Source organism: Aquarana catesbeiana, linkage group LG03 (genome assembly GCF_042186555.1).
Source record: "Aquarana catesbeiana isolate 2022-GZ linkage group LG03, ASM4218655v1, whole genome shotgun sequence".
Lineage (NCBI taxonomy): Eukaryota > Metazoa > Chordata > Amphibia > Anura > Ranidae > Aquarana > Aquarana catesbeiana.
Genome location: NC_133326.1, coordinates 110,411,207 through 110,429,209, shown reverse-complemented (window position 1 = coordinate 110,429,209; position 18,003 = coordinate 110,411,207). Strand labels below are relative to the sequence as shown.

The following is an 18,003-nucleotide window of genomic DNA, read 5'->3' as shown; positions in this document are numbered from 1 at the left end:
TGGTTGAGACAAAGGATCTTTCATTCTGTTACAAGGGTAGGACCCACTAATTCGGGGTACTTTGTCGCAGTAAGTGGACTTAGCACTGTATGACCATATAGTGTGACCAAACCCCCGTATTTTTTTAATATGTTCAGGTGTTTTTTACTAGCCTTTCAGGAAATGTCATTCTTGTATGTGTGTGCTGTAATCTGTTTTGTACTGTCACACAGGAAGCCAAACACACAATATTGCGAGGCTGGCTTGCAGTGGACAGGTTTTTATAGTGTTCCCAGTTAGAGGCTGGGGTGGAGCCATGCTTGAGGGAAGATTACTTAAGCAGACAGGTGTGAGAGTGCAGGCCCTGAGGCTGATACACAACCAGAGGTAAGCAGACAGACAGGGCCTGAAAGTATTACTGTAGATTTAGGACAAAAAAAAATTGCCTTTAGAATCACTTTAATTTTCTGACTATAGTTCCACTTCCTGCTGGTTCCTTCTTCACTGCACAGAGAACTGGAGTGATGATAACACAATTCCATTCCTCTCCTTTCACCACCCACACGAAGGCCCAGAAACACCCACAGTAACCCTTAGACCCACCCACATTAACGCCCATAGCTGCTACAAGTGACTCCCATAGCCCACCCTGAAACTAAAGAGGCTCAAAGGATAATTGGACATGTAGTATGAGGACCGGAAAAGGAAGAAAACAGGAAGTCAGAGAACTTTGAAATTGAGCCAGGAGGAGGAGAGTGACATCAGAAAGAAACCTGCTTTATACAGATAAAGGAGGTACATTACACATGAACTGACACTGGGGTTGTGATTCATTTACAAGCACAATGCATATGTTGTTTTGAGGAGGAAAAGCTGGAATTCTTTAAATTAAATTGGCAATATTGTTTTAATAGAAATGTCAGTATTCTTTCAAACAGAAAAACAATTTCCACAGCCAGATAAAGTGGTTGTAACTCTAAAGAAAAAGGGCTGCCTGATCCTGCCTCTCCCTCTGTAAACTGACCATGTTTATCATGGCTGCTGATCTCTGATATAGTGGTAAGTGTATATGTCTCCGTCATTCCAGCTCTCTCCCCCCTCCCTCTCTCCCTGTCAGCTCCGTAGTCTGCGTGTGAGCCAATTTTCTTCCCACCCCTCCCCTCCCCTCTCATATCGGTGTAATTATATTCCCTGCAGCTGCTCCAGTGCTTGTAAAGTAAAGAAACATGTATTAATTACTTTGATTCCCTCTGTTTAGGTCCCTGTTCAGTACAATGTATGTGTTCCTAAAATTATAATGCTAAATACCTTATTTGCAGAGCCCTGCTGTGCAGACAAGTGACCTCCCTCTGCTAGCTTCCATTTATCAGAGGGGAATCTCAGCCCCTCCCATTGTACTCACTTACTTGGGAAGGGAAGTAGAGGTAGGTCACATGACAGGACAGCAAGACTCTGCAAAGAAGGTATTTAGCATTATAATTTTAGGAAAACACACACACAACTGAACTGGGCCCTAAAACAGAGAGAATCAAAGTAATTAACACGTGACTTTACAACCATATCTGTCAGGATATCCCCAGAGAATCTCTTTGTGATCTTTAGGGTAACCCAGTGATATTTCTAATTATAGTATAATAGACTATCATAAATATTCAGTAGTCTTTTATTTGCTGCAAAGATGGTAAAAAGAATTAGACTTTACAATGCCATTGGGTAAGGATGTCTATCTTACCTACAAATGTGCTTAAATGAAAACTCGGTATATCTTTTGATGTGATAGTGTGAGGTGCCTTTAACCAATTTCCAACCTAAAGTCATATACCTTGTACTTTTACTACTACCCAATTTTACTCAATCTAATCTTAAACTTCCCCACTTTCCTGACAAAGCACACAGTTGCTATAGGGTTTGTAGACAAGCAAGGTATTATGTGAGGTGTGCTTCCATCAGTAATAGTAATAATGGATGTTTGTATTTGGAACCAGAAGCAGCTTAGAACAGAATTCAGCCCTAGATGAAGTAGCAGCTTTGACCTCTCCATCCATTTGATTGTCATTGATAAGGATTGCAAAAGGCACAGAGAAACTGCACCATTTACATTGTCGTTACCAGCATAGCCCCTTCACACAACATCTACCTACAGTGAGTATAGAAAAGATTTACCCAGTTTTAAAATAATCGCATTTTGTTGCTTTGCAGCCTGAAATGAAGAAAGAGACAGTTTTTGTTTTATCTAGCTGTATTTATTAGTGCAACTTATAACATCCAATTGAAATTTATAACACCACAATGTCAGAAAAAAAAACAGAATTACAGAGTTGGAAAAAGGATCACCTCCTTATGTGAGTATTTTGTTGGACCACCTTTTGCTTTAAATTACAGCCTTTATTTAGTCTGTTGGGATATGTCTCTACTAACTTTGAACATCTACTTTGTAATATTTGCCCACTCTTCTTTGCAGAACTGCTTAGGTTCAGTTAATTTAATGGTTTATTTATTTTGATGGTGACCTTTTGTGAACTGCAGTCTTCAAGTCATTCCACAGGTTTTCAATGGGGTTTAAGTCTGGGCTCTGACTAGGCCATGCAATACATTCACCTTTTTCTCCTTCAACCACTGTATGGTCATTTGTGCTTTGGGTCATTGTCATTTTGGAAGGTAATCTTTCTTACCACTGACAACTTTTTGGCAGAGAGCAGCAGATTTTCCTCAAGAATTTGATGGTATTTTGCCCCATCCATTTTTCTTCACAGTAGTTGAAGGAGAAGAGGGTGAATGTCTTTGCATGGCCTAGTCAGAGCCTAGACTTAAACCCTATTGGAAATCTGTGGAATGACTTGAAGACTGCAGTCCACAAAAGGTCACCATCAAATGTAACTGAACTTGAGCAGTTCTGCAAAGAAGAGTGGGCAAATATTGCAAAGTCTAGATGTGCAAAGTTAGCAGAGACAAATCTCAACCAAAGGCTGTAATTAAAACAAAAGGTGGTCCAAGAAAATACTGACATAAGGGGGGTGATCCTTTTTTCAACTCAGTGGTTCTGTTTTTGAATTTGACTAGCTTCCTAACACTAATACTGAACATGACAATATACAGGTACTCAACAAGACAATACACCGGTACTCGCAGACCACGTGCACTCGCAGACCATTACTTTTAGAGGAATTAGAAGGAGTTTACTATTGCTAAATATTTAAGGTTTGTTTTATTCAAACAGCTTGGAAAGAGGTCTTTTACTTTTACTGAATAGTACATCTCCTGTCATACTTTCACCCCCCCCCCACAGTGGCATCAGCACTGGCAACTTATCTCCATCCCTGTCTACGCTTGTCTAATCACAAAAAGCATTGCCACAGCTTCATCATAGGCTGTATTTTGTGAATGGCCAGGTATTTATGAGGGTGGAGACACCAACGCCGGCGTTATACCTCCAGTACTGATGTTGGGGAGGGGAGGGGCAGATGTACAGTGGAAGCACTTTTAAAGCTGTTTGAACAAAACAGACATTAAGGGCCTGTTCATACCAATGCATTGGTGTGTGTTGCAATAAAATGATGCATGCATATGTTTTATTGTAACGCAGCGTATTGCAACTCGATGTAAAGGCTGTAATTAAAACAAAAGGTGGTCCAAGAAAATACTGACATAAGGGCGGTGATCCTTTTTTCAACTCAGTGGTTCTGTTTTTGAATTTGACATGTTGGTATTATATCTTTCACTTGGATGTTATAAGTTGCACTAGTAAATACAGCTGGATAAAACAAAAACGTGTCTGTTCTCATTTCAGGCTGCAAAGCAACAAAATGTGATTTTAATGCGGAGGGCTGATTCTTTTCTATACCCACTGTATAAATGTATCTTCCCCTGTGAAGTGACAAGCAAGGTACACAGCTTTGACCAATGTTGCTAGCCTCCTGGTCTATGCTGGAGCATGAAGGTTGTTGTTAGGACCCCTTAACAACCACTGGGCCCTGGACCTCTGCTTGGGCTTTCCTGTGGATAATGCATCTCTGCCCTTGTAATAGATTGCCTTACCTTTCCTCACTCTGTGGTTCTTTCTTCTTTTCTTTCTTTTTCTCCTCTTTTTCAGACTCTTCTTCCTCTTCACTTTCTTCCTCCTCTTCACTCTCTGACCCAGACCCGCTGCCACTGCTGCTTTCACCACTCTCTGATTCACTCACTGACTCTGGCTCTGTGGAACAGAAATACCATAGAGTGAATGACAAGATTAATAGCAGAATCTAGGTCTGCACCTAAAGCCCAGCTCAGGATATCATAGTTACATAGATACATAGGTACATAGGTAGGTGAGGTTGAAAAAAGTCCAACCTATGTGTGTGATTATATGTCAGTATTACATTGTATATCCTTGTATGTTTTGGTCGTTCAGGTGCTTATCTAATAGTTTTTTGAATCTATCGATGCCCCCTGCTGAAACCACCACCTGTGGAAGAGAATTCCACATCCTTGCCGCTCTTACAGTAAAGAACCCTCTATGTAGTTTTTTTTTTTTTTTATTCAAAACAATTTTTATTGCCAACAGACAAGAATACAATACGCGCATTAGTCATATCAGTGTATACAACATTGCAAAGTCAAATTTCCAGTAATACAGGTTGACATGCATTGTATAATTACAATCAGTGAGATACATATCGAGGATAGTGGCATATAAAACAAGAGAAATAAAACATAACATCAAATACATGCATTTTCCTATCCTCTTCCCCCGCCCCTGGGGCCAGCTACAAAGAAGTTATAAGGTGGGTGAACCAGAAAGTCCACCTAAGTTTATAAGTGGGCTTGTTAGGGTAACGCTTTCCTCAACGCACATGTTTATCAAATGGTTGATGCCCTAAACTCAGGTAGCCATCTACGGTATTTCCCATAGGGCTTACAATAGCAGCAGTCTATCTCTAACCAGCTGTGCGGGAGCCACAGAAGTATTATCCAACCAGTTCTGCCAACTCTATGCAGTTTAAAGTTAAACATCTTTTGTCCTAATTTTAATGAGTGGCCACAAGTCTTATTAAATTCCCTTCCGCAAAAAAGTTTTATCCCTATTGTGGGGTCACCAGTATGGTATTTGTAAATTGGAATCATATCCCCTGTCAAGCATCTCTTCTCCAGAGAGAATAAGTTCAGTGTTCGCAACCTTTCTTCATAACTAATATCCTCCAGACCCTTTATTAGCTTTGTTGCCCTTCTTTGTACTCACTCCATTTCCAGTACATCCTTCCTGAGGACTGGTGCCCAGAACTGGACAGCATACTCCAGGTGAGGCCGGACCAGAGTCTTGTAGAGCGGGAGAATTATCTCTGGAGTTATTCCCCTTTTTAATGCATGACAATATTCTGCTTGCTTTGTTAGCAGCAGCTTGCCATTGCTGAGCCTATCTACTAGGACCCCCAGGTCCTTTACCACCCTTGATTCCGCCAGAGGTTCTCCCCCTAGTGAGTAGATTGCATTCATATTTTTGCCACCCAAATGCATTATTTTACATTTTTCTACTTTAAACTTAATTTGCCATGTAGTTGCCCACCCCATTAATTTGTTCAGATCTTCTTGCAAGGTTTCCACATCCTGCGGAGAAGTTATTGCCCTGCTTAGCTTAGTATTGTCTGCAAATAGAGGGATTGAACTGTTTACCCCATCCTCCAGGTCGTTTATGAACAAATTAAATAGGATTGGTCCCAGCACTGAACCCTGGGGTACCCCACTTCTCACCCCTGACCATTCCGAGTACTCCCCATTTATCACCACCCTCTGCACTCTCCCTTGTAGCCAGTTTTCAATCCAACTACTCACCCTATGGTCCACACCAATGGACCTTACTTTGTACAGTAAACGTTTACGGGTAACTGTGTCAAATGCTTTTGCAAAATCCAGATACACCACATCTACGGGCCTTCCTTTATCTAGATGGCAGCTCACCTCCTCATAGAAGGTTAATAGATTGGTTTGGCAAGAACAATTCTTCATGAATCCATGCTGATTACTGCCAAAGATACCATTTTAATTACTAAAATCTTATATATAGTCCCTTATCATCCCCCCCAAGAGGTTGCATACTATTGTTGTTAGGCTAACTGGTCTGTAATTCCCAGGGATGTATTTTGGGCCCTTTTTAAATATTGGTGCTACATTGGCTTTTCTCCAATCAACTGGTACCATTCCAGTCAGTAGACTGTCAGAAAAATTAGGAACAATGGTCTGGCAATTACTTAATTGAGTTCCCTAAGTACCCTCGGGTGCAAGCCATCTGGTCCCGGTGATTCTGTCCTCTGTTAGCCATGAGGGTGCTTCATGTGATGTGTCATGAGGATAAACACTGCAATTTTGGTTACTGAAGCCCCCCGATTCCCTCGTGAAGACTGAGGAGAAGAATAAATTCAATACCTTCGCCATCTCCCCATCCTTTGTAACCAGATGTCCTCCCTCAATCTTTATGGGGGGAATATGGTCTGTCCTCCCTTTTTTACTGTTTATATACTTAAAGAATTTCTTGGGATTTTTTTTTGCTCTCCTCCACTATGTGTCTTTCGTGTTCTATCTTAGCCACCCTAATTGTACCCTTACATTTCTTGTTGCATTCTTTGTAAAGTCTGAATGCTGATGATGATCCCTCAGCCTTGTATTTTTTGAAGGCCTTCTCTTTTGCTTTTATATACATTTTTACATTGGAGTTAAGCCATCAAGAACTTTTGTTCCCTCTTTTAAATTTATTTCCCAATGGGATGCACTGGCTAATGCCCTTATTTAATATGCTCTTAAAGCAAACCCATCTCTCCTCCGTGTTCTTTGTTCCTAAGATTTTATCCCAATTTATATCTTCTAGCAAGGTTCATAGTTTAGGGAAGTTGGCTCTTTTGAAATTCAGAGTCTTTGTATTCCCCTTATGTTTCCTATTTGTGCGATTTATACTGAAGCCAATTGACCTGTGATTGCTGTTTCCTAAATTGCCCCATATTTCCACATCCGTGATCAGGTCTGTATTGTTGGTAATCAGTAGGTCTAGTAATGCTTAGTTTCTAGTTGGTGTGTCTATCATCTGACCCATGAAATTGTCCTGCAAAACATTTAGGAACTGGTGAGCCTTAGACGAATGCGTGGTGCCCTCTGTCCAGTCTATGTCTGGATAATTAAAATACTCCATTATGATAACACTTCCCTTACTTGATGCTAATCCAAATTGTGATAGGAGGTCCGTCTCCCCTCCTCTCTCAGGTTAGGAGGCCTACAGCATACTCCCAGTATTATTTCCCCTCAGCTTCATCCCTTTGGAGTTCTACCCATAAGGATTCAACCTGCTCCCTAGCTCCCTTATTGATGTTATCTCTCTCATTCACTTGTACATTATTCCTGATATATAGGCATACCCCTCTCCCTTTTTTACCGTCTCTATCCCTGCAATTAAGGGAATACCCTTGAATGGTTTCCAGCCAATCATGAGAGCTGTTGAACCAGGTTTCTGAAATTTCTACAAAATCTAAATCCTCCTCATACAACAGTATCTCTAGTTCACCCATCTTGTCCGCCAGGCTCCTGGCATTGGTGAACATGCCACGTAGTTTAGACCGGTCACATAATGTCCTCTTATCGCGTGTTCCGAGATTGCAAGACTTGTTACTATACTTACCTCAGGTTTATGTGCTTTAGTCAACCTACCACTAGTGCCCCAATACTACCCTCTGGAATATGTTCCGCGCTGACTATATCTACACCCTCCCCCCGTCAAACTTTTCGGCCATCTTCACTCCCAGCACATCTGCACTCTCCTCATTTAGGTGCAGTCAGTCCCTTCTATAAAACTGGTGACCGACTGAGAAGTCTACCAAGTTATCCAGGAACCCAAACCTCTCCTTACTACACCAGCTCCTCAGCCACTTGTTTACTTCCCTAATCTCCCTCTGCCTTTCTGGTGTGGCTCAAGGTACAGGTAGTATTCCTGAGAATACTACCTTGGAGGTCCTTTTCCTCAATTTAGCTCCTAAGTCCCTAAAATTGTTCATTACGACTTTCCATCTGCCTCTGACTTTGTCATTGGTGCCAACATGCACCATGACAGCCGGGTCTTCCCCAGCCCCTCCCAGTAATCTGTGCCGAACCCGAGCGCCCGGTAGACAGCACAGTTCAGCGCTTCAGGTCTTTGTCACTGATTGCCCTCTCTGTCCTTCTAAGAATTGAGTCCCCTACCACCAGAATCTGTCTATCCTTTCTCTTCGCCCCCCCACTCTTAATGGAGGAGTTCTTTTCCTGGCAGCTAGGAGAGTCCCTCCGTTTCAGCAGTGTTGGTCCCTGACCGGTTCCACCAATGTCACTCAATGGAGCGTACTTATTGGGATGCTCCAGCCCAGGATCAGCCTCCCTGGCACTTCCCCCTCTATCCTTCCTGACTGTCACCCATCTACTCTTTTCTAGTGCCTGCACCTCTTTGTCTCCACCCCGCCTCAATGCTGGCCCCTGCCAGCTCTCCTTTAGTATGGAGGGTCTTCTCAGTGCTGACAGTTTCTTCCCTAGATTCAGAACCTGGGCTTCCAGGAAAACGATGATCAAGGAACGCATACATGCCGCAAGATGTACACGGAGTTGCATCTACACACCCGCCGGGCATCGTACCTACTAATTTAATGAGGATTGGGGATTATACCCTGTCCAAATTATTTAACAACTATTATTCACGATTATTCATGATATTATTCACGAACAACTAGCTTCCTAACACTAATACTGAGCAAGACAATACACAGGTACTCAACAAGACAATACACAGGTACTCAACAAGACAATACACAGGTACTCGCAGACCACGTGCACTCGCAGACCATTACTTTTAGAGGAATTAGTAGGAGTTTACTATTGCTAATTATTTAAGGTTTGTTTTATTCAAATAGTTTGGAAAGAGGTCTTTTAGTTTTACTGAATAGTACATCTCCTGTAGTACTTTCACCCCCCCCCCCCCCCACAGTGGCATCAGCACTGGCAACTTGTCTCCATCCCTGTCTACGCTTGTCTAATCACAAAAAGCATTGCCACAGCTTCATCATAGGTTGTATTTTGTGAATGGCCAAGTATGTATGAGGGTGGAGACACCAACGCTGGCGTTATACCTCCAGTAGTGATGTTGGGGGGGAGGGGTGGGCAAATGTACAGTGGAAGCACTTTTAAAGCTGTTTGAACAAAACAGACATTAAGGGCCTGTTCATACCAATGCATTGGTGTGTGTTGCAATAAAATGATGCATGCATGTTTTATTGTAACGCAGCCTATTGCAACTCGCTGTAAAGGAGTTACCTTAAAGTGGAATCCTAACTATACGTAAACCTGCTCCTACTGCCATTCTAAGCCTATTCTAACTTCTTCAAACTGCAGCCCAGGGGCCAGATGTGGCCCTTTTCTTGCTTTTATCTGGCCCTCTGGCTGCTATTTTATTCACTGACACCAATGAAGGGCAAAATTCCTCCTAATTACAACAATGATGGGGCACATTTCCTCTCAATGACACCAACAATGGAGCCCAATGACACCAATGATGGGGAACAATTCCTCCCAGTGACACCAACAATGGGGGATTGTTTATTCCCACTGATGCTGGTACATTTTTAACTCCTGATGGCCATATTCCAACCCCCCTAAAATCTGAAGGACAGTAAACTGGCCCTTGGTTTATAAAGTTTGGAGACCCCTGCTGTAGAGGAAAGATGTCTATACTTACCTATTCTAAGCGCGCTCTGGTACAGTCACGCAGTCTGGCCCCAACAGCAGCTTCAGAGTAGAGGAGGAACAGCCAACAACAGATGCCCCATAGTAAGCCTATGGGTGACAGCACTGCTAGGCTCTGCAGCTGCTGTTGGCGATCTCTCCTTTTCACTGAAGCTGGACGCTGGGGAGATCATGTGACCGGAGCGCCCTCAGTATAGGTAAGTATAGACATCTTTGCTTTACAGGGTAGTTAGAAAAGGCTTAGAATGGGGGTGGGAGTAGGTTTAGGTATAGTTATGATTTGACTGAGCTTCTACTTTAAGTGTACATTTAAAAAAAAAGCAAGCACTGCAATGCGTTGTAGCAACACGTTGGAGCATGCATGCACAACACACTATACCGCATGCATTATGGTGCACCTAATAACACTTATTAAGCCCTCTACAGGTATTAAATGATGGTGCCTGGAGTTGGGCTTTAATAAACCATATGAGCTGGAAGGGCAGATAGCCCTGCACACACAAGTACAAACAACTCACAAACATACACACAACTCAGTTCCACAAGGTTAACATGATAACTACTTTTGCCTAGTTACTTACCACTATCTGCAGATTCTGTTGGTCCCGATTCTCCTTCGGAATCTGAATAAAATGGTTTTTCCTCCCTCTCCTTGCGCTTTTCTCTGCTTGGGCACTTTGTCCATTCAGGCACCTGAAAAGTTCAAGAAACAAAGCACAAAGAATAAGTCAAGAATACAATAAATATAACTGGTGATCAGCATACATACTGAGAGATCCAGCCATTCAGTGTCCAAACCTAATTTCTCAGTTGCAACGGGGCCAGTTCCAGGGAAACTGTTAACTAGATTGCCAGACACTTTCAGATGCATTAAATGTACTACTCAATATCCATCGGAATGGGGTTGTGTTTACAGTACTTGCATGGTGAGAATACTGGAAGATCCCATCCTTGGTTTCTTTAAGCCATAATGAAAATAACAGTTGGTAAATCCTGTAATAGTACCATCAGGCGCTTTTGTTTTTATCTCTAGATGCTTCCCAATCTAAATACATTTAATGTCCAGATTTACAGGATAGCTATTAAATAAGCTTTAGGCTCCGTTCACACATATGCGAACTGGATGCGTTTTGAACCGCATCCGATTGGCATGACATGTGAACCAAACCGGCTTTCTATGGAGATGGTTGAGGTATCTGCGGTGCAGCGGCAATGCGAATTCAGTGTGATTTTAAAAAGAGTCCTGAGTTTTTCTGGGCACTGAGGTGCAGTTCAGATGTAAATTCCAGGCTCGTTGACTTCTATGTGAACACTTCTGAATTGCACAAGTCATCAATTTTGAACACGAATTGAGAAAAAAAACATTGTTGGGGTCCCGTCCCCCCCTTCAATCCATACCAGGCCCAGTGGGTAGCCAGACACTCTAACAAGAAATACAATACATTATTTAACCAATTGTTCCAGATTAAAAACATCACAGCACCACAACCAGGGTGATGTACATGTTGACGCATTTCATGCTCTGTTATGAATAAGGGCCTCCGAGCGTGAAACACATCAACATGTGCATATCAATGGCTGTGGTGCTGTGATGTGCTGAGACAGTTTTTGACAATTCCTTTATTAAAAAAACAAAAACAATGACAGTTTTTGACAATTCCTTTATTAAAAAAACAAAAACAATGTCCCCCAGTTTAGATCCAGTGTCAACTACGATGAACGATGCCACTGCAACCTGGCAAAAAAAGAGCTCTGTACCTGTCGCTGGCCCCCGAGCTGACTGACAGCTCCGCCATATGACAGTTCCTAAATAACTAAGGGGCAGGGCCACCTGGCGATGTCACCAGATGGCCCCTTCCCTTGCATGCACCGGCCGATGATGTCGCAAGAGGGCGGGTCATCTGCTGATGTTGCTGTTTGGCCCCGCACCTTAGTTATATAAGAACTGTCAGACGGTGGAGCTGTCAGTCAGCGGGAGCCAGCAATTTATACAGAGCTCTTTTTATTTTTAAATTCTTTTTTATTGTCAAAAACTCTCTTTTTATTTATTTTTTGACACTTTTTTTTTTGGTGAATGAGTAGGGGTACAATGTATCCCCTACTCCTTCATATGGGGGGCTGGGATCTGGAGGCCCCCTTGTTAAAGGGAGCTTCCAAATTCCGATAAGCCCCCACCCACAGACCCCCCACAACCACTGGCCAGGGTCGTGGGGAAGAGGCCCTTGTCCCCATCAACAAAGCACCCCCCCCATGTTGAGGGCACGTGGCCTGGTATGGCTCAGGAGGGGGGGAGGGGCGATCGCTTGCCCCCCCCTTTCCTATCCTGCCAGGCCACATGACCGGACAAGGGTCTGGTATTTAATTGGGAGGGGGGACCTTACGCCTTTTTTAAAATTTTGGCATGAGGTTCCCCTTAAAAACAATACCAGACCCGAACTATTAACCGATAGTTTCGGATAAAAACATCACAGCACCACAACCAGGGTGATTTCACGCTCTGTTATGAATAAGCGCCTCAACATGTGCATATCATTGGCTGTGGTGCTGTGATGTTTTTATCTGGAACCATTTGTTAAATAAATGATTGGAGTTCTTGCTACAGTGTGCAGCTACCCACCTTTTTGCATAAAGCTTTCCTCGGTTAAGAGCTGGGCCGACATGCAAGATATCTGACGGGGTGTATTGGGCAAACCGACCTGGATCGATGCTCTTATATCATTTTTTTCATCACAGCCCTTCACGTGGATGTACACTTAATTATGCCCACATGAACAAGGCCTTATTCAGGTGTATGCGTGTGTTTTGAGCTTAAGCTACTGGGCTCTTTAAACAACAGACCTTTTTCAATAGGGCACTTATAAGTAATAGCTTGGCTAGTATGAGAAAAGGAGCCTACAGCTCCACCTACCGACTGAAAATATATACAGTATATGAAATATTCATATCCAATATTTTATATTTACTTGACTAAAAAATTGAATTATTATTTTTGGACATACATAAATAAAATATTTACAAAGCATTATATATATTAAAAAAGTATAGAGCTGCTTGCTGCAAGCAGCTAGGTAGTTGCTAGAGGGGAGAACGCTGGTAAAAAGCATTACGCTCCAGTCAGCAAACAGAACTTATAGCAACTCTAGAGTAGATTTAAAAACAATGCATTTACATGGAGGAAGCAAGAAGGGTAAAGAAGGTAAGTAAATAGCTTTCTGCTTTCAGGGATTTTGTAACTGTAGCAGGACAGACATTTACTAGGAGCCATTAGTTGGGAGAAGAGGTTGTAAGCAGATACTAGAGAAGTTGTAGTAAGTGATTCACAGTATTAACACACCACTTATACTGCCAGACTGACTTGCATGCCTTAGAAGTCTGGGTCCACATGATATTTTGCACCTAATTTTTTGGCGCTGATTGTTACATTTTGGGTAATTTGTTATAGTACTTGTGAACCCAGAACAAAGAAAGGTAGTGATCTCAAAACAGAAAACACTGCAAACTGCAAACGTATTCGATATTCACACACGCAAGAGGTAACCTCTTTCCATTCCCCCAGGAGTCCGATGTGACTGTCTATGGGTCCACTGTCTTCCTCTTCCTGAGGACAAGGGGAGAATGTTGGTCTGTGGCATGTTTTTATGATTCACTAGCACTTATTTCTTCCCTATAAACTGCAGAGATGGAAAAGCTGAGCGTAACCAGAACAGGAAGTATGATAGCAGTAAAAAATAAAGCCATTGTGCATTAGCTTAGGTTGGGAAGGGTAAAGGTAAGTGCCTAATGGTAAAAGGAACAAAGGGGAGCGCAGACAAGGAAGACATGTAGTCTTGCAGAGCAAGGGAAGTTCAGCTGGGCACAGCGGTGGGCAATCCCATATCCCTATATACTCATGTTATAGCACGCACAGCTTCCTTCACCTCCACGTTGCGCACAGATGGATCAGGAGCCTCCTCCGGCCAGTCTGGAAGTTCCTGATAGCCAACAGCTTTGGCATTGAGAAGGTGAGAGAGAGAGCCCAACTGAAAGTGATCCCGATCTGTGTGGGTAACAAAGCAGTGGATAAGTTTATTTTTCACAAATACAATCTTTACTGAATTTTTCATATGATCTAATCAAATTCATTCTTAGCAATAAGTCTCTTGTAGACAGTATATACCTTCCATTAATACCCAAAGAGGAACTCAAACAGTGAAGATTTAGTATATTAGAGGGAAAATTTTGAAACGTAATCCAATTCATTCTGAGTAATTACCGTAGTCTATTTTGTAGACAACATATACATGCGCTAACACTTAAAGAGGCACTGAACCAAAAAAGTAAAGATTTGCTATATTATAGAGAAAATTTTGAAATGGTAATGGAGCCTAAAAAGTACCTTGAAAAATGTACTCTTTTCTAGAATATAAGGTGTCATTCATACGAGGCGGATCCCTTTAGCGGAGTCCGCCAGCTCAGCAGGAGATCTCTCCATTGATCTCCGCTGAGCCAGCGCATGACAGGTCTGTCTCTGCTCACTGAGCGGGGAGGGGCCTGTCAGAGCGCTACTGATTCCAATGGAGAGATTGGATGAAAACGGACAGCATGTCTGTTTTCATCAGATCTCATTCGATCCGCCAAGATGGATAGCGAACGTATCACCTTACGTCTGATTTTAGTGGATCGGATGGCAGACGGGTGTCAGTGGATACATCTCCGCTGACACCCATCTCCCCATAGGAGTCAATGGATGGCCTGCTCGGATCCGAGCGGGCTTGCCGTGTGAAAGGGGCGTAAGAAAAAGGAAAAATTCCGGCACCATGATGTCTCAGCAATAAAACATATACGATTTTATTAGATCCATCCATTAAAAGGAATCAATACCTGTAATTGTCACATTTCAGCCTCTCACATAGGCCTTAGTTATAATGACTAAAGCCTAGGTAAGAGGCTAAAACGCGTCAATAATTACAGGTTTTGATTCCTTTTAATGGATGGATCTAATAAAATTGTATATGTTTTATTGCTGAGACATCATGGTGCCGGATTTTTTTCTCTCATATAAGCCTAGACACTCGTTTTCCTTTAGCCTCATAGCTGTATATCCACAGTGTGAGATCTAAGGCACTGCTGCCTCTGAATGAAAGTCTCAGGAGATTTGGAGTGAGATTTGATAATGTCACTACTGTGCTGCTTACTGTTGGTCATCCTGTAGCTATGACATGCAGAAACCCTGCCTCTACCAAGATAGCCACCTCTGTGGTAATGGGGAAAGATCAGCCACAGGGTGAGCACAGGCACTACTGGTAACTAGTACTTTGACCTCTCCCTGTCTTTTGGGCACAGTTTTTAGAATTCAGTTCCTATTCTGAATATATCCTATATTGGTTTACAATGGAGCTGCACGATTCTGGATAAAATGAGAATCACCATTTTTTTGCTTAGAATAAAGATCATGATTTTCCCACAATTCTTGTGGTGTATCATTATCTTTCACATTATACAAAACAATTGGGCTATCTTTACTGTTTAGTTTTTTTTTAAATTCATCGACGTGTATTTTTTCCCAAAAAATTGCGTTTGAAAGACCGCTATACTGCTCTCCTGCTTTACTCCACCACAACTCCTCCCCCCCGTGACTGGTTGCTCCTAACAACCAATGCAAAAACAGATGCAACAACGGACCATTCGACCATTTACATCGGTTTCTCTAACGGATGAAAAATAGGGCTTTCGTTCGTTCCAAAAAAATGGATGTTGACGAAAGCGGATGAAGACGGATGAAAATAGATGATCATCTGTTTTTCCATAGAAATGCATTGATGTCCATTTTTCAGTGATGTAGTATGTCCCATGTTTTGCAGGAAGCTGGATTGAGTAAACTTCGCTGTAGGGATGCCACGTCCTCTTCTGGTCACTGACCTTAGGCCACTGAAGGGGTTAATAGCTTCAGGCTCTTATCTGTGAAAAAGCGGCCCAGGGATCTGTCCTCTTGATTGTGAAAAGTTCAGAGACAGGAAGAGGACAGGGTATCCCTGCAGTGAAGATTTCTATTGGATCCTGCACATTGTGGGACATACTTCATTACTGGTAAGTAATGTGACTAAAGCTGTACAGAAACTTCAGCTTTAAAGTATGCCTGTGTTTAGCCCTTATAGGATAAAGAAGCATGTCACTTAGCTGCCATCCTTCCCAGTTGGAGCTACAGAATTTTGTTTAATTTCCCAGCCACTCCCTTTGGGTGCCAAAAGCAAAGGGAGAAAGCCCTGTGTAAGCTCCAAGCCACGAAAGAGGGTAAGATTTTCTTCCATCCCCCAAGTGCCGCCATGGGCTGGCACCATTATTTCAGTGCGGTTATTGTACATAGGTGAAAGGGAAGTAAGTCACATGTATCCTATACCACGTATTTCACTATTGCTGGCAGAACAGAGTAACAAAGCAAAGAAAGGAAAGGATGTGTATCAGAGGAGGGAAGCAGTGAAAGCTGAACTCCAGGCAAACCGCTAAATATAAATGTGAAATACATGTATGGAAAGTATTTTACCTACCAAATTTTAGGCTCGGTTCACATCTTCACAGTTTGCGACTAGTGCATTCTACAGTGCATTTTGCTGTGCGTTTTGTGTTTTTACAGCGATTTTGCCGCAATTAGAATTTTGCTTTGCATGCATGCTTTTCTATTGAAATCTATGGAACCGAAAATGCAAAAAAAAAGCACTTTTGCATTTAAAAAAAGTCCCTGACCCTTTCCAAAAACGCAGTGGCTAAAAAAAGCATGGATGCGAACATGTCTGATAGGAAACTGTGTTAAATGGACTGTAGTGCGTTTCTGCAAAAAGCACCAAAAACGCATAGGTGTGAACCAGGTCTTATACAGCTTTTTCACACAACACAGGCATGCATGGCAGACAAGGGACCTGATTTTTCTTTGCTGCAGTAATGCTTAAAGCCTATGACTGGACAGTGAAGGGAGTAGCAGCAGACTGATGAGCTTACCTCTCTGTCATTCTGCTCTCTACTCTTATCAGAATGTATCTTGCTAATCCATGAGCACTACAGCACAGATACTACTTGTGATGTTTCTCTGTCTTCAGTCTGAGCTCAGCTGTACCATGGATTGCAAGAGGCTGATACCAGAGCAAATTCAGGTACTTATTCCACCTGCATTTAAAAATACATTTAAGGCTGTATTAATAAATACAGAGCTGCAATAATTTGTATCTTTTCTATCTGTCTGGAGTTCAGCTTTAAGCTGACCTGTTGCTTTGCCTTGAACTTGGAATGTAAAGTGGCTTTCATATTCATTTGGAAGATAAACTACAGAAATTACCTTTAAATGGAGACTCTAGTATAGGTGCAGGCTTTTGTGCCAGGAACAATTTTTTAGCATGTTTACTAAGCGCTCCACCTTTATCCAAAGGGACAATCAGCTGTCGAATGAATCTTGTTCGATCTCTGATGTCATAATTTTGGTCATACTTGGCAAGGTTCAGAACATACTGAGTGAGGAGCTTTGTCTAGACACAGAAGGGAAATTTCATTACAGTTATGATAAACAAGGAACAAAAAAGGGAAATTATCAATAAAAGAGAAAAACATTAATAAAAAATATCACAAATTACTTTTTAGAGAGATTTTGAGGTTCATCAACTGGATTGGTGGGTTTTCAGAGGTTAGTCAACTAGATTGGTGGAGGTAGGTGCTCTTAGGGATCTTTCAAACCGGCGTTAAATTCTAAAGCAGCCCTAAAGTGTATTAACGCACCAATAGCATTATTGAGCATTTTAGATTGTACAGGCTTTCATATTGTGCCAGACAACACTCCTCAAACGCCCTGTGAGATGTGTTTTTTTTTTTTCATTTTGTACAAGGCTAAAATGGGAAATGATCACTTTTGACACTTTGCAACTGCACCTTAAGGCTAGGTTCACATATGTGAGGTGCGAATTTCAGGTCCGTTTTCACTGGAAAACGGACCTGAAAAAAGTAGCTGTTCAGCTGCGATTTAGATACGATTCAGCTGCGAATTTTAGAAGCAGGGGGCCACCGGCGTCTTTAAAGGAGAAGTAAAGGAATTATTTTTTTTCAATATCATATTTACGTTGGTGGATGCAGCATCGGTCTGATGCTGCATCTGTCCCCCGCGCCTCTACACTGAGAACCGAGCGATCAAACACTGTTGATCGTTCAGTTTTCAGAGCTCCTTGAGCAGAGAGCTGCTGACTGTCATTCACAGCTCTCTGGTCTTCTCCTTCCTCGCTCATTGGAGTGCTGGGCTGTGGAGGGGCAGGCCAGCTCAGTCTCTCAGTGGCTCGCTGATAGGCT

The 18,003-nt window shown here is 42.3% G+C and overlaps 1 protein-coding gene across 14 annotated transcripts in view; it reads right to left on the bottom strand.

Moving 5' to 3' along the window:
• AP3B2 (adaptor related protein complex 3 subunit beta 2) overlaps positions 1–18,003 on the bottom strand; it is a 128,647-nt gene that overhangs the window by 21,942 nt on the left and 88,702 nt on the right. For 3 of the 14 annotated variants that reach the window (XM_073618954.1, XM_073618946.1, XM_073618950.1), the window contains exons 16-20: positions 17,009–17,195; positions 13,608–13,738; positions 13,229–13,300; positions 10,284–10,395; positions 4,015–4,171 (exon numbers count right to left, since the gene is read on the bottom strand). In XM_073618954.1, coding sequence (XP_073475055.1) covers positions 4,015–4,171; positions 10,284–10,395; positions 13,229–13,300; positions 13,608–13,738; positions 17,009–17,195 — 659 coding nt within the window. The remainder of the gene's footprint in view (positions 1–4,014; positions 4,172–10,283; positions 10,396–13,228; positions 13,301–13,607; positions 13,739–17,008; positions 17,196–18,003) is intronic. The other 11 variants (XM_073618955.1, XM_073618958.1, XM_073618949.1 and 8 more) reach the window with 5 other exon arrangements.